The 15,575-nt window shown below is 38.5% G+C and overlaps 4 protein-coding genes across 7 annotated transcripts; 2 read left to right on the forward strand and 2 right to left on the reverse strand.

Annotated features, from left to right (window-relative positions):
• The first annotated feature begins 2,466 nt into the window (after positions 1 to 2,466).
• LOC131683468 (lipid droplet-associated hydrolase) lies at positions 2,467 to 4,274 on the forward strand. Of its 4 annotated transcripts, none has more exons than XM_058965479.1 (3): positions 2,467 to 2,682; positions 2,733 to 2,967; positions 3,043 to 4,274. In XM_058965479.1, exons 2-3 carry the CDS (start codon positions 2,766 to 2,768, stop codon positions 3,774 to 3,776), a joined length of 936 nt encoding a protein of 311 aa, XP_058821462.1. In that variant the 5' UTR covers positions 2,467 to 2,682; positions 2,733 to 2,765; the 3' UTR covers positions 3,777 to 4,274. The 4 variants fall into 4 exon arrangements, with proteins under 4 accessions (XP_058821462.1, XP_058821461.1, XP_058821464.1 ...); XM_058965478.1 differs by having other exon boundaries at positions 2,749 to 2,967; XM_058965481.1 differs by having other exon boundaries at positions 2,794 to 2,967.
• Positions 4,275 to 8,806: 4,532 nt separating this feature from the next.
• On the forward strand, positions 8,807 to 11,414 carry LOC131683470 (flap endonuclease GEN). The gene is made up of 4 exons (XM_058965482.1): positions 8,807 to 9,186; positions 9,249 to 10,185; positions 10,244 to 10,829; positions 10,889 to 11,414. Exons 1-4 carry the CDS (start codon positions 9,029 to 9,031, stop codon positions 11,407 to 11,409), a joined length of 2,202 nt encoding a protein of 733 aa, XP_058821465.1. The 5' UTR covers positions 8,807 to 9,028; the 3' UTR covers positions 11,410 to 11,414.
• On the reverse strand, positions 11,387 to 11,775 carry LOC131683472 (protein FMC1 homolog). The gene has a single exon (XM_058965484.1). It carries the CDS (start codon positions 11,773 to 11,775, stop codon positions 11,455 to 11,457), a length of 321 nt encoding a protein of 106 aa, XP_058821467.1. The 3' UTR covers positions 11,387 to 11,454.
• On the reverse strand, positions 11,759 to 12,749 carry LOC131683471 (SRR1-like protein). The gene is made up of 2 exons (XM_058965483.1): positions 12,536 to 12,749; positions 11,759 to 12,464 (listed from the first exon to the last, which is right to left on the reverse strand). Exons 1-2 carry the CDS (start codon positions 12,715 to 12,717, stop codon positions 11,759 to 11,761), a joined length of 888 nt encoding a protein of 295 aa, XP_058821466.1. The 5' UTR covers positions 12,718 to 12,749.
• Between the last annotated feature and the right edge of the window lie 2,826 nt (positions 12,750 to 15,575).

The raw sequence follows: 15,575 nt of genomic DNA on the forward strand, positions 1-15,575 counted from the left end.
TGATTGATTTTTATGAAGATCTGACATACAGTGTGGAAAAAACTGCTTTTTTCGTTTGCGAATTTTGCGCATTCTCTGTGCAACCTTAAACGACATTGAACGTGTAAAGCGACCCTACACGAGCAGAAATATGGCCAATAAATCATACACGGTTAAATAAAACAACCTGCAGAAAAGTTCTTTTAACTTACTTTTGAGTTGTGCGTCGCTTTCGCACTTATTAGTGTTGTCAAAAACAAAACGAGAGGTTCGACTCAGTCGAGATCTTCCGTGGGGGAAGTTACTTTTGAGTTGTTTGGGGTGAACTCAAAATTAGGTAAATTCAACTTAAATTTGAGTATAAAAAACCTATCAATGAGTTGTAATTTTTGCCGTGGTTAAATGGAAACTACCTTCAACACGGTTTACCTAATTTTAAGTTCCCCCACGATACCACGAGATTGAGTCAAAGGAACTCAATTTTAGGTAGTTTTTTGTTTCCGTGTATATTGATCAATATATTAATGGTGTAAGCTTGAAAATATTGATTCTGTAGAATTTAAATGGGATTGATGGATTGAATCAGTCTTGTCAATATATTTATTGACAATATTTATGTCTCGTGTAGGGTCCGCTTAAGAACCGCTTTCAACCTCAATCTCGCACTATCACAACCAGGGATGCCAAGTGTTTTTCCAAGAAGTCTGTAATAATTTTCGAAAAAGTCTGGAATTGTCTGGATGGCCTATTTTTTTGAAAAAGCTTGAGGATTGAATTTGAGGCTGTGAGCTTTCAGCATCTTGGATTGTTGAAATTTCCAGCTGATGCAAACTTAACAAAATTTATTCGCTTTTAGCGAACAAAAACTTTGCCATTTGTGTTTCCAGCTATTCTAAAAAGTTTTGTTTTCAAAATCGTAGCTCGAAAAGGTGGTTTACAAATCAACGATGCATTCTTGTATCTCATTTTGTTATTTTTCAAATCGTCTGGATAAATCTGGACAAATTTTCTGAAATCTGGATCAGAAAAACATAAATCTGTATGTCTGGACGACGCTTAAAAATCTGGAAGAATCCAGATAAATCTGGAAGGTTGGCACCCCTGAACACAACTGTACATGGGTTAGGCTATTGAGTTCTACAAGATGACGACACGAATGAACTCAGGATGAATGAAGTTCATGTTTGACAATTCTCGGTGGTTTGTTTACTTTGTCAGTTACATGAGTGCGAGTGCAACGGGTGCTCATCTGTTATATTCGAACTCATGTAACTTCCATGTAAACAAACCACCGAGAATTGTCAAACGAAGTTCATCCGGCTCATTTTGTGGGGTAATGTCGATTGGTGTGATGCCTAATTATCAATCAACGTCGTATATACAGGTATGGCGAAGAGGGCTCTATTCGTAAGATGAATCTTACATGAGTGGTGTGAATAAATCGACTTGCTTTCGTCATACCGTTCGTTCCGCTCCAAGATGGGAGAAAGGTGGGAACATTTGACACTTTTGAGTGTATTAGTTTAATACTTGCAAAATTAAGCATGGCGGCCGGGGCCCTTGAAGTGAACGAACGAGCATCCTGATTCTTTTGCGCACGATGAAAAGTGAGAAAAGGCCGAGCTTCACCTCGGATCTACCTATCAGAACACTTACGGACACTTTTTACTTCGAAAAAACCGATTAAAATAACTAAGACCGAACCGAAAGAAAACTTATGGCAACAGAAAGGCCAACTACGTCATTTGTTTGTGCTTTTCTTCTTCAAATCCTCTTGTTTTTTTCGGCTTTATCAAAGAAAAATGACAACCGCACTCACAGAAAAAAAATGTGCACACCTGTATCCGTCTTGGTTCCGCTCCATTGAACGTGCACGGAAACGAAAAACTACCTAAAATTGAGTTCCTTTGACTCAATCTCGTGGTATCGCGGGGGAACTTAAAATTAGGTAAACCGTGTTGAAGGTAGTTTCCATTTAAGGTTGCACAGAGAAAGCGCAAAATTCGCAAACGAAAAAAGCAGTTTTTTTCCACACCGTATGTCAGATCTTCATAAAAATCAATCAGCAGTACTGTAACAACATTCTACATACGCTGATTGATTTTTATGAAGATCTGACATACGGTGTGGAAAAAAAACTGCTTTTTTCGTTTGCGAATTTTGCGCTTTCTCTGTGCAACCTTAACCACGGCAAAAATTACAACTCATTGATAGGTTTTTTATACTCAAATTTAAGTTGAATTTACCTAATTTTGAGTTCACCCCAAACAACTCAAAAGTACCTTCCTCCACGGAAGACCTCGACTTAGTCGAATCTCTCCTTTTGTTTTTGACAACACTAATAAGTGCGAAAGCGACGCACAACTCAAAAGTAAGTTAAAAGAACTTATTCTGCAGGTTGTTTTATTTAACCGTGTGTGAACGCTATGTGCTTCTGGATTGTTTACATATTTTTGGTTGCCAATACTAGCAAACCGTGTGTTCTGCCACATCTATATATATCTCATTGATTATCAATATCATAAACCTTTATCAACGAATGTTATGTAGTACTTTGCCCTCTTCCTTTTTTATTATAGTTTTATAATCGGACGAGAGCCTGGTGGATTAGCTTTTTGTCATTATGAGGTTAAAATGTTTTGAATAATTCAATTAGAGAGCCATATACAGTAAAATTTAAAAACGATACATTGATTATAATTTGTGAGTGACAAGTTTTTGTTCTGCATATAAATATACAAATAAAATTACAGCAAACCGTTTTAAAAGTCAATACAGTTCTACAAATGATGCAAGAATCTTACCCAATAATAGCGAAGGTGCCAACCCACATCTTAACTTGGGGCAAGTGGATTGAAGAGTCACTTGGCAAAAACAAAGAAATTGTGCTATGTATCACTGGAAATCCAGGATTGCCCGGATTCTATACAAAATTCCTTTCCACGGTGTACGAATGTCTTGATAAGAAGATGCCCGTATGGGTTATTGGTAAGCATTCAATTTTATATGCATTATAGTATAAGTAGAACATTCCAATCGTGATTGTAAAATGTTATTACATAGGTCACGCCGGTCATGACGAGGCTGCTGAGAGTCCATACAAAAAAGCCGTCCCATCTATTAGGAACAATGAGAACCTGTACAATCTCAACGGCCAGCTGCAGCACAAAATCGAATTCATTCGTAAATATGTGCCACAAGATGTAAAAATACATCTTATTGGACACTCGATTGGATGTTATCTAGCACTAGAATTGATCAAAATTCCGGACATAAGCAAACGAATTCAGTACTGCTATTTTCTATTTCCAACAATTGAACGAATGGCTGAAGCTAGAAACGGTTTCATTTTAACCAGAATCGTTAAACCAATCTATTTCATAATAGAATGGTTCTATCGATGTTTTGCTTTACTTCCCAACATTATAAAAATTTGGATAATCTACGTTTATTTCCTGTTCACTAGAACTCCAAAGTATTACCTAGGGACTGCGTTAAAGTACACCCATCCTGCTGTTATTGACAAGGTTTGGTTTATGGCCATGGACGAAATGAAGCAGGTTCGCGAGTTGGATGTAGAAACGATAAGATTGAACAAGCATCGCCTCAAATTTTACTACGGCGCCACTGATGGTTGGACTCCATTAAAATACTACCAGGAACTAAAGCAAAAAATTCCAGAAGTCGATGCTGAGCTGTGTACAAGAAAGTTTGAGCATGCATTTGTTTTACGTTCTGCAGATACCATGGGTTTTATGGTCGGCGAATGGATACTTAAGCAAACGCTAGGTCATTAGGTGTAGAGTTACTATATTAAGAGTTAAGCGGACACAAAAGCCGGAAAACTGCCAGCTCTTATTTCAGGAAAAAAAACACTGGCATCCCATGTAAATGTTCAAGCTCTTGCTTAATAATTTCATTGTCGTCGTAAGTAAGAACTTTACATGCACGAATAGAGAAACCAATTCGAAGATCTGATGATATGATTTCATACTTGTGCGAATATCTCTTCTTGTTACAGAAAAAAATTGGTTCTGATCGTTTCTCTACACTCGATAACACAAGACAAGAGTAAAATAGTTATAACCATAATCACAATACCTTTTCCATATACATCCAAAGAGAACATGTTATGTGACGTCATGCTCGATTGATTATTTGACATGTTCAATTGGCTCCGCTCAGTGTCTCCGCCTAACTATGAATATAGTAACTATAATTAGGTGCCCTTACACGACTGATGACAATAAATAGTGTCATTATTAAGCAATCCCGAATAAAATTTAATAATAGTATTTACTGTACAAACACTTATTGAACAATAGATGTTATAGTCATTGCTGTTTCTAAATCACTTAACGCAGATTTCTTCCAGATTTGCTATTTCATTATAAACTGAGGTTGGCCAGGTTGTGCTTATTTTGTTGTATACATCAAGAGACACTTTTGCACCGATGGTGTTTACTTAAGGTTGCACAGAGAATGCGTAAAATTCGCAAACGAAAAAAGCAGTTTTTTTCCACACCGTATGTCAGATCTTCACAAAAATCAATCAGCAGTACAGTAACAACATTCTACATACGCTGATTGATTTTTATGAAGATCTGACATACGGTGTGGAAAAAAACTGCTTTTTTCGTTTGCGAATTTTACGCATTCTTTGTGCAACCTTAAACCAGTTACATTTAGGGATGGACAATAGAGTGGCTCGAATATGACATTTTTCAGCACAGATCTTTTTGAGTTCCTTTTGTGCTCCCAAATGCCTGTGCAAAGTATGGGAGCGGTCGGTTGCTACCCGGGTTTGCGCATTGCGTTTATATGGGATTTTACATGGAGAAATCAATTATTTTGCATTTCCGTTAATAAAGATCGCCATTTCATTCACCATGAAAAAACAGCTTTATAAAACTACAGTTCAAACCTTGGTTAACAACTTTGTCGAAGACGATAACTAGCTACGAGTTTTCAAAAAATAGTTATAACGATTTTAAAACTTATGGTTCAATCCAAATGCAGAAAGTCATTATTTCTTCCAACACTGTCAGTACACCACGACACCAAGATGGGAGAAAGGTGGGAACATTTGACACTTTTGAGTGTATTAGTTTAATACTTGCAAAATAAAGCATGGCGGCCGGGGCCCTTGAAGTGAACGAACGAGCAACCTGATTCTTTTGCGCACGATGAAAAGTGAGAAAAGGCCGAGCTTCACCTCGGATCTACCTATTAGAACACTTACGGACACTTTTTACTTCGAAAAAACCGATTAAACTAACTATGACCGAACCGAAAGAAAACTTATGGCAACAGAAAGGCCCACTACGTCATTTGTTTGTGCTTTTCTTCTTCATATCCGCTTGTTTTTCGGCTTTATCAAAGAAAAATGACAACCGTACTCACACAGAAAAAAAAATGTGCACCTGTATCCGTCTTGCCACGACACCGTTTAAACAAAAGAGATTATAACTACTAGAGGTCGCATACCGCCAAGAGGGTGACGTGACGTCATATTTTCGTAGCCAACATAAGAACTTTGCTTGTAACAAAACGAACGAAATTAATTTTAAATACGAGCGAGGAGCACTTTAGTTTACATCAAATCAGTTAAAGTGTTCATTGTTTTCTTTTGTTTACTGCTACTATTGTTTGTTGATGACATTTTAAGCGATTTTGACGTTGTCAAACTGACCCCCATCGATCAGTGGAAAAGAGATGTTGCCTATTGTCAAACTCTGTATGTAGAGATAGGGATGCCAGTTACCTGCATGCCGCTGCTAACACTGATAATTTATCATCACGATCTTACATATACTAGGCTCATTAGTTTGACACATATTCCCCGGGTACACACATGTCAAAGTAATGGGATACAATATGCTAGAGCGAAACCCCATGTTTCAGTCCGTGAATACATGGAGACACTAGCGCTATGCTCCCTCTAGTAGTTATAATCTCTTTAGTTTAAACTTAAAGAAATCGACACAGATCTTTCAATAGGGCCAAAGTCGCAATGTACTCAAATGGAGAAAAATCAGTTTCAATATACGGCGATGCTTTTCTAAATGTAGTTTTTATTGTAGGTATAAATTACTTTATGACCATGTTTTTCCGGAAGCATCTTTGGTTAAACCTTATGACAATATAACAAAGAATTTAATTCCTATGTGCTTTTAGTGGGTAGAAACTAAAAAAATGCTTACGCCCAATTTGCATCCCAGTCGTGATTTCGCCCTTCAGCAACCACCATTTGCGGAAGGGCTAAACGGTGTACATAATTTTCAGAAGGGCGCGGTAAAAGGGCTAAACTGACTCTGTCTTGCTGGGTAGGGCTGGGTAAATGGGCGAGCTTGACAGTATACTTTTTAATAGGGCTCAGCAAATGGGCGCATAGAAACCCAATGTAAATGATAGGGCGCGTGCATCTTTTCTTCGAATTTCATGAAAATATCGAAATATTCGAATGTTTATGTGCAACAACTATCGAGTAGACATGATCCTAGTAGATATTGCTTATCATTTATATAATAGAACCGCCGTTTAAAGAATAATTTTGTGAATAATAACCGTACGCCCGGTTCTGTCAAAAAATGTAAGTTTAGCCTTTATATTCCATATGAGAAGAAGGGCCTAAGTCGAAATCTCGAAGAAAATGCATGTTTCGCCGTTTTGTTTTCTTTAATTATAAATCGAACTAAAAACCATTTTAACTAATTTTCACCTCAATCTTGTAGTATTTTTGTCGCATAATGTCATAATAGCGAAAACGTAGTTTGTTTACATTTGCGATTTAAGCCCTAATGAAAGATCTATGTCGAAATGAGAATATACAATCATCGCCAGGGATGCCAGGTGCACGGTTTTATCTGTTTCACAGATTTTCAATATGCTAAGATTGCAAAAACTGCACAGATTTCCACAGTTTTCTGTTTTAATGCACAGATTTTCACAGCCTTCTTCTACAATGCACAGATAAGCATAGATTTTTCAGTTTTTGACCTTGCGCTTAATTTTTGTGCGCGAAAACCAAAAAAAGGTCTCCACATCTTGTTTTCAGCCAAATTTGAACGTTTTCAGTAACACAGATAGACACAGATTTTAAAGCGGGCCGCGCACAGATTTTTCAAAATATCACCTGGCATCCCTGGTCATCGCAGAGACTTCCCAGTCAGCGTGGCAAGCAGAAAGTTAGCAAAAGTTGAGCAAAACGAAATTGATGCTAGCAGAGTTGCTGCGAGCATTTTGCGCGATTTGTGTGTGAATTCTGGCAACGAATTCGCTCAAAATTTAATCGACTTGCTTTCGTCATACCGGTCGTTCCGCTCCCATGGAATCGTGTGAACGCTATAGCGGCCCTTACACGTTGAATATTTTTGTCAATACTAGAGAGTATTGACAAAAGTATTGTACGTGTAATGGAGGAAAAAAGTTGTATTGACGATGTGGATTTCAAACGGGACTGAAATATTGTAACAATATCGTCAATACTGGTATTGACAAAAATATTGAACGTGTAAGGGCCGCTTATGACGTCTACCCGTTGTGCTTCTGGATTGTTTACATATTTTTGGTTGCCAACACTAGCAAACCGTGTGTTCTGCCACACCTATATATACAGCATTGAATAAACACGGCTCATAGCAATTAGGCAATCCATTAGACGTTTATTTGACAATTCAGCGGTGGGTTCAGGTTCACTCCTGCGAACAGAAAAACTCATTCGACAAACATCTTTCGTTAGTCCGATTCGTTTGATGTTGAATCCAGCCCCCTGCCAAGGACGACGTCTCTGTACAGCCAGCATCACTGCCATGAAAATCAAAACATTAATTTTGAATCGTATGATTAAAAGCTGTAATTAGTTACTAAATGTTGATTTTCTGAATAATATGGTATTAAATCATCCCACAAGATGCAAAACGTCGTGTGGAATGTTTGAATATCGTGTATAGTGCCGAACATAATTCTTTGTTTGGGGCTTTGTAGCTATAACGCCCCATATATGTAGGTCGCTGTCAAACTCCATATGATGGTATAGGGTTGCCAGGAGGCTGGTTGAATCGAATCAACGATATTGTTGGACGTCGCACCCCTCGGAGTAACGTCAGAATGAGTAAACAAGAAGTAATCAGCTGATCAGAAACGTCATGGATTGCCTAATTCTTGAGCGTTTTTTCAAAATGTCATATCTGCAATGAGTTACTCTCTTTGTTTACTTTCTCTTTCGATTTTTACGGCGTCACTATAACACTTTTCACTTATTTTACAGTACAGATCGAAAGACGGTGGTTTTACCTAGCATATTATGCAAAGAGCTGAGGGATAAATGTTAAAGTGACCGAATTATTAACAGAAGAGAAAGTAAACAAAGAGTAACTAATTGCAGATATGACGTTTTGAAAAAACGCTCAAGAATTATTGTTTTATTTGTATTGTCATTTCCACACGGAAACGAAAAACTACCTAAAATTGAGTTCCTTTGACTCAATCTCGTGGTATCGTGGGGGAACTTAAAATTAGGTAAACCGTGTTGAAGGTAGTTTCCATTTAACCACGGCAAAAATTACAACTCATTGATAGGTTTTTTATACTCAAATTTAAGTTGAATTTACCTAATTTTGAGTTCACCCCAAACAACTCAAAAGTACCTTCCTCCACGGAAGACCTCGACTGAGTCGAATCTCTCCTTTTGTTTTTGACAACACTAATAAGTGCGAAAGCGACGCACAACTCAAAAGTAAGTTAAAAGAACTATTCTGCAGGTTGTTTTATTTAATCGTGCATGCAGGCTAAGGCCAGGGTTGGCCCATCTCGCCGAAAGTTGTTTTATGCCGCTATATCAGTCGACTTCGTCGTCGTGCACAGCCTAATTTTCTTGCATCTTTCAATTTCTTTCTCTTTCATTAACTGCTATGAACTGCATTCGACCAATAACAGTTTATCCGGAATTTCCATTCGAAGAGAATTTTGACAGTTGGCTTGTTTGTCGAGAATTTTTCTATAATGTATTTTAATATTTTCAATGCAATAAACAATCATAGCTGAAACTATGGGCATAAAGGATCTATGGAACGTCTTAACACCGTACTGCGAAAGGAAGCCTCTGTTTGAGTTGAATAATAAAGCGGTTGCAATTGACCTTTCAGGATGGGTATGTGAAAGTCTTAACGTTGTAGACTATTTTGTTCACCCTCGGTTTTATTTAAGGTAACTACCTACCTTTGATATGTAGTGTCTAGAATCTATTGTTAAAATTTTGTACATTTCAGAAATTTGTTTTTCCGCACTTGCTATCTACTGCAAACAGGAATCGTTCCCGTCTTTATTCTGGAGGGCACTGCACCACCACTTAAATACGGAGTAATCATCAAAAGAAACCAGTTGCAATTTCGCGGAGCTCGTCCAAAAAAGGCCGCAAATTGTGATAAAGAGGTACGCAAACGAACTGAAGAGAAAAAACCATGTGTTCCGAAGGAACAAAAACGTAATCGTTTCCACAATGTGTTGAAACAGTGTGAAGAGTTGCTCAGTGCATTGGGTTTGGTTTGCGTTCAGGCTCCGGGCGAGGCAGAAGCGTTATGTGCCTATCTCAATCATGACAATCTTGTATATGGCGTTGTAAGTCAGGATTCGGATTGCTTCGCTTATGGAGCGATTAGAGTTTTCCGTAATTTTTGTGCTTCCCAGAACGGAGGCTCGGTTGATGTGTACGATTTAGAAAAGATTAGCCAAGTTATAGACTTGGGTCAGGAAAAAATAGTCGTTATGGGTATTTTGGCAGGATGTGATTACTGTCCTGCCGGAGTACCCGGGGTAGGCCGAGAAGCAGTCAGTAAACTGTTAGGAAGTCATTCGAGTAAAGATATATTGACACGTATTCGATCATGGAGGAAAACAGCTGATACATTGACAGAATTGGAAATCAAAGTGGATGACAAAAATATCTGCGCAGATTGTGGTCATAATGGAAAGACCTTCAATCACCGCCGTTATGGTTGTCAGGATTGTAAAACAAAAAATGGCTGTGATGACAGTAAATGGAAACAACAAAGGGCAAATATTAAGGCAGAAATGGATGTTAAACGAAAGGCTCTGCTGCAACCAGAATTTCCACCAGAAGCAATAATAGACGAGTTCATGGTGCGGTCTTGTGAGCTTCCAAAACTGGACCTGGAATGGAGGCAACCTAATCTTGTAAAGTTTATTGTAAGCATTGACTCATCGCTGCTTTCTGTTAGTTTTACTCAACGTATATTTTTTGTAGCGTAGCATATCTGACCTTCTGCAGTGGAACGAAATCTACAGTTTTCAAAAACTGCTCCCTTTGTTGACTAGATGGCAAATATTGGCGCTTGCTGGAAATTCAACGAAAAAAATAACTATTGCCCTCAAACCTGACTTTATCAAGAAAAAACGTTCGCCTAAGGGTGTAGCGAGCTTTGAAATAGTATGGAAACATGAGGACTCTTGCTTTGCGGGGTTGATTCCGGAAGATCAAATTCAGGCATTCTTAGATGAGACAGGAAACACGCTAGAATCTCTTTGGAGTACTATTGAACCGCAAGATTCTGTTGAAGCCGCCTATCCAGAACTTGTTCAAGCATTTAGAGCACCTAAGACAAAACCAAAAAGAACGAAAAAGGTGCCGGATTGTGAGCAACGTAAAAAGAGAACAATGAAGAAACCAAAAGATGCTACACAAAGACGTTTGGAAGAGTTTTTGTCTGCAATTAGCGACGGCACGATTGGTGCACAGCTCTATAACACAGACGACTTCGATAAAGAAAATTCAGAACCGTTAAATGACGTTGCATGTCTTGCGACGAGTCCTTCTGAAGTTGCACAGAGAGGTATTTTTACAAAATGGTTAAGAAATGGAACAGGCTGTAATGTTTTTTTTTTATTCTAGATCCGCTGAATAGCACCAAACATAATGTAGCCGATATGTCTATTGATTCTGTTGACTTGAGCACGATAGCACTCGAAGCATCGAATGGAACCGATTTTATGAATTTGTCGGAAATCGTAGATAGAGTTTGTGATCCCAACTATGGACGAGTCGCATCTTCGCTACAAGCAACACTCGGAACTGCTGATCTGTTATCGATGAGTATTCAAATAGACGAGCACGCAGAGGATGAACTGGCAGACCATAATGAAAAAGATGTCATTCAACGGCGACTGCTTTTAAAACAAGATGTCATCCATGTGGCCACCTCCTCAGCAGACCAATCAATGCTGAATTGTTCCATTCGGCTTCGAAAGAGAAAGAGTTTCTTCTTTGAGCCACTGAACGTTCCACCACCGGAGCTGCAGGATTATTGTAATGAAATTGATATGTTTGAGTGCTCACTCATGCTAAAGGATCAAATTGTAGTACCCCTTTCGGATGAGTTTAATCAAACTATTGTCTATGATATAGATTTTTAACGTAAGGTCTATCAAATGTACATTTTTGTTCAGATGACAATCTTTCTATTTGGGATCGTGCGGAAGTTTGAATCCAACCATGTCTGCTGTGTCACGAATGCTTCGTTCCCCACGACCACTATAAGTCGCATTTATTTCCTTAAGTTTCCGAATGCTTTGCAGATAGCACAAGTACGTTTTCGCAGTGAAGTGCATTTCCTCTCTCGCCCTGCAGTGCTGCTGCTCGGTTGTCTCAAACTTTCTGAACTGCGAAACAATGTATTTAGCTGCCAATGACTCCTTGTAATTGGCTTCGGGGCTAACTTTTCTTAGCTCATTGAGAAGCTTTTTCAAAGTAACGCCTGCATTTCTAGCTGTGGATGTCATCGTTAGTAACCTTTAAATTTTGTTGTATCTCCCTCGTGATCAGCTCAAGAGTATCTACGTTATAGTGAGGTTCCACGCTTTTCCAAAAATCTGAATGCACGCCTTTTAATGCTGCAATGTCGAAACAATGCAACGAAATATCGTTAAAAATATCGGTGTACTTGTAGTTGACCGGAAATCTAATCTCTACGCAGTATTTGGCAATTTCTAAAATAAACTTTGCGTTTGCGTCCAAAAACCGTCGTGGACTATTGGTCAGAATACTTTCAAAGCTGTTGCTGATCAAAATAATGTTGCTAAGTAAATCTAATTGCCAATTTTTCCAAAGTAGATTATTACTAATTTGTTTTGGACAATGTGGCAAATAGAACAAGGTTTTCCGATCCGCTAGATATTTTCCTTCGAGGTTTTCAGTCAAAACAATTCCTTCCAAGTCCTGCAGAATCTTCACTTCATCACGATTAAAAATCGGGTCATAAAATTGGATCTCCCCTTTAAAGTTGATCTTTTCCTGTAGACAACGAATGAACGCCAGTTGATGACGAGATATTGCACACTCTGATAGTCTTCCAAGACCGAGACAAACAATTGCTTCAATCTGTGCTTGTTCTAGAAAAGGGAAGATCTTTTCCGTTGCGTCAGTGAAGAACGTCGACAATCTCAAATCGCACTCTGTTTCTGCGTATCGTCTAGAATGATGTTTATATAACCGCAAAAGCATATTAAAATCGATCAATATATTTTATGCAAAAATCCTTACCTGAGAAATGGTTTTATGTTCACATAGCCTGAGTCAGCAGATAATTCTCTAGTTGCATATGCTGAACTAAAATCTGCCGAACGAGCTTGCAGATTTTTTTGTCCTCTCCGATTTTTTTTCTTTGAACATACCTGAATAAATCCGTCGAAACTCTGTACTGCAGAGCTGTTTTCTTCTGACATATTTATATAGTTTTTACACGCTCGTTCGCAACTCAATACATACCAATTTCCGTTACTCATGTAGGGTTAACATTAGTGCTGGTTGCCATCTACTGGTACCATCATATTGGCAACCAGTACGATACCACCCGGTCAAACCATTCGGAATTTGATTCGGAATCCTGAATGGAGTCAGTATGGATTCCAAATCAAATGCAACAACCGATTCTGAGTCGGAATCGGTTGTTGCATTTGATTTGGAATCCACACGCAGAAAAAAATAGCATATTAAATATGCTATTTTTTTCTGCGTGTGGATTCCAAATCAAATGCAACAACAAATTTTAAAACAAAAATATGTGTTATTGAATCCAATCATTTATTGTTTATACCTTTAACAAACAAACTTATTGGTTTGAAAATATTTTTTTATTAGAACAACAACAATTTTTTGCTTTCAATAAATACATTTTTAGTATCAATAATTTTCTTTTAATCTCAATAAAATAATTATTGAAAAACGGAACAATAATTTTGTTTTATTGAAACAATAAATAAATTTTATTGAATTCACTAAATAATTTTATTGTCTCCCGACCAATAATTTAATTTATTGAATTTAATGCCTAATTTTATTGAACCTACAAATCTTTTTTCTGCGTGGCATAATGACTCCATTCAGAAATCCGAACCGGTCCGGAATGAGTTTAACTGCCCACTGAGACGTCCAAAAAATTGTTTCAAAATCGTTCAACACGGGTCCAACGATGGACGTTCGTTGAACGGTTATTTGTACGTTGTCCAAATTGGTCCAACGAACGTCCTTCATTGGACGATTTTGAAACCAACCGTTCTTAGAGGGTGGGCAGCATAATGTAAACTTATGCCATCTGCTGGTACCCAGTGAGCAAATTTTGTGGCAGAGACCGCTCTGCTAGATTTCTGTAAGTCTTGGTTTGGCAGCCCTGTCAAATTTTTGCGCGTATCCTGTCGGGTTAGTTGAGCTAGGGCGAACTCGGTTTCGCTTGCGTTTTCTGGCAAATTTTGACAGGAACCGAGCAAAACCCTGACATAACTCGGACATAAACTGTGCAAAGATCCTGGCAATTCCTACCTGGTAGAATTTAGCACGAATCGAGCAAAACATCTGACAAAGATGTGGCAGGAAGCGTGCAGAGATCTTGGCCGTACATTTCTGACTGGATTCTGGATAAAAATCAGCAGCATCAGTTGATTTAACCGCTTCTGTCAGAAACGGTTGTTGCATTTGAGCGAATTCGTTGCCAGAATTTCCGCACAAATCGCGCAAAATGCTCGCAGAAACTCTGCCAGCATCAATTTCGCTTTGCTCAACCCCAGTAAAGTTCAGCCGGAAATGAACTGGAATTCTGGCTGGTTCCAGTTCGTATTCCGGCTCCAGTGCAACAACCGATTCTAACTAGAATCGGTTGTGTCACTGGAGCCGGAATACGAACTGGAACCAGCCAGAATTCCGGTTCATTTCCGGCTGAGCTTAACTGGGACTTTTGCTAACTTTATACTTGCCACGCTGACCGGGTACCAGCTGCTAACAAGCGTTGACATTATGCTGGTAGCATGCTGGTTGTCAGCATGCTGACACCAGCAGATGGCAACCAGCACTAATGTAAACTGGGCATCAGATGAGCAATGAGTATTCCCAGTAAAGTTCAGCCGGAACTGAATTGGAATTCTGGCTGCTTCCAATTCGTATTCCGGCTCCAGTGACACAACCACCCAGGTCAACTCATTCCGGAACCGGTTCGGATTTCTGAAAGGAGTCCCGGATTTCTGAATGACTCCCGGTCAGCGGTTAAATTTAAAATATATTGAGTCTTGATTCGAAGCAGTTAACATATTGAATTTCACGACAAATGATGCCCTATCAGAAAAAATGAATACATGTTTCCCGGTTCTCCCGCAGGGTAATTTTTAATTGACATAACCCGATCAGCGTGGCAAGCATAAAGTTAGCAAAAGTTGAGCAAAGCGAAATTGATGCTGGCAGAGTTTCTGCGAGCATTTTGCGCGATTTGTGCGAGAATTCTGGCAACGAATTCGCTCAAATGCAGCAACCGTTTCTGACAGAAGCGGTTAAACCAGCCGATGCTGCTCACTTTTATCCAGAACCCAGTCAGAAATGTACGGCCTAGATCTCTGCACGCTTCCTGCCACATCTTTGTCAGTTGTTTTGCTCGATTCGTACTAAATTCTACTAGGTAGGAATTGCCAGGATCTTTGTCTAGTCTGGTCTAGTCTAAACACATCCAGGTAGGAATTGCCAGGATCTTTGCACAGTTTATATCCGAGTTATGCCAGTGTTTAGCTCGGTTCCTGTCAATACAGAAATCTAGCAGAGCGGTCTCTGCCAGAAAATTTGCTCACTGGGAAACACCATCCAATGTACATAGTTTTTTTTCATTTTGGGTGTCTTGATAGGACAGATGTAAACAACCGCAGTTTTCCTAAGTATGGTTGTCTATGTTTACATAATATTTATTTAAAAAAAAAAACAAAAAAATCGTTTTTACATATCACAACGCATTTTTTTTAAATGATCTTATATCTAAAATTTATCGAATGAAACGGAAAACCACAGAGAACAGACATCCATGATCGAACAAAAATATTTAAAAAACGTGTGTAAACATTTGAATTAATATAGATAAACACTAGCACCGCCACACAAGGGGCGTGACACTTCCAATAAATTATAAAATGTTATAAAATTATAATGTTTTTGTAGAATTATAGAGCAACATTATAATTTTATATCCTTTATAAGCATATACAATCAAGAATTTTCGAACTTGCTTTCGCACATGTTCTCAGTGTGCGGTGAATTTATGAGTCGTCATTTT

This window comes from Topomyia yanbarensis, chromosome 2 (genome assembly GCF_030247195.1).
Source record: "Topomyia yanbarensis strain Yona2022 chromosome 2, ASM3024719v1, whole genome shotgun sequence".
Classification (NCBI taxonomy): domain Eukaryota; kingdom Metazoa; phylum Arthropoda; class Insecta; order Diptera; family Culicidae; genus Topomyia; species Topomyia yanbarensis.

Bases quoted from the DNA above. Each gene is read 5' to 3' on its own strand.
- LOC131683468 (XM_058965479.1), top strand. From the start codon at position 2,766: ATGATGCAAGAATCTTACCCAATAATAGCGAAGGTGCCAACCCACATC. The intron at 2,968-3,042 runs GTAAGCATTCAA...GTTATTACATAG, and splicing joins GATGCCCGTATGGGTTATTG to GTCACGCCGGTCATGACGAG.
- LOC131683470 (XM_058965482.1), top strand. From the start codon at position 9,029: ATGGGCATAAAGGATCTATGGAACGTCTTAACACCGTACTGCGAAAGG. The intron at 10,186-10,243 runs GTAAGCATTGAC...TATTTTTTGTAG, and splicing joins CTAATCTTGTAAAGTTTATT to CGTAGCATATCTGACCTTCT. The intron at 10,830-10,888 runs GTATTTTTACAA...TTTTTATTCTAG, and splicing joins TTCTGAAGTTGCACAGAGAG to ATCCGCTGAATAGCACCAAA.
- LOC131683472 (XM_058965484.1), bottom strand. From the start codon at position 11,775: ATGACATCCACAGCTAGAAATGCAGGCGTTACTTTGAAAAAGCTTCTC.
- LOC131683471 (XM_058965483.1), bottom strand. From the start codon at position 12,717: ATGTCAGAAGAAAACAGCTCTGCAGTACAGAGTTTCGACGGATTTATT. The intron at 12,465-12,535 runs GTAAGGATTTTT...ACATCATTCTAG, and splicing joins AACATAAAACCATTTCTCAG to ACGATACGCAGAAACAGAGT.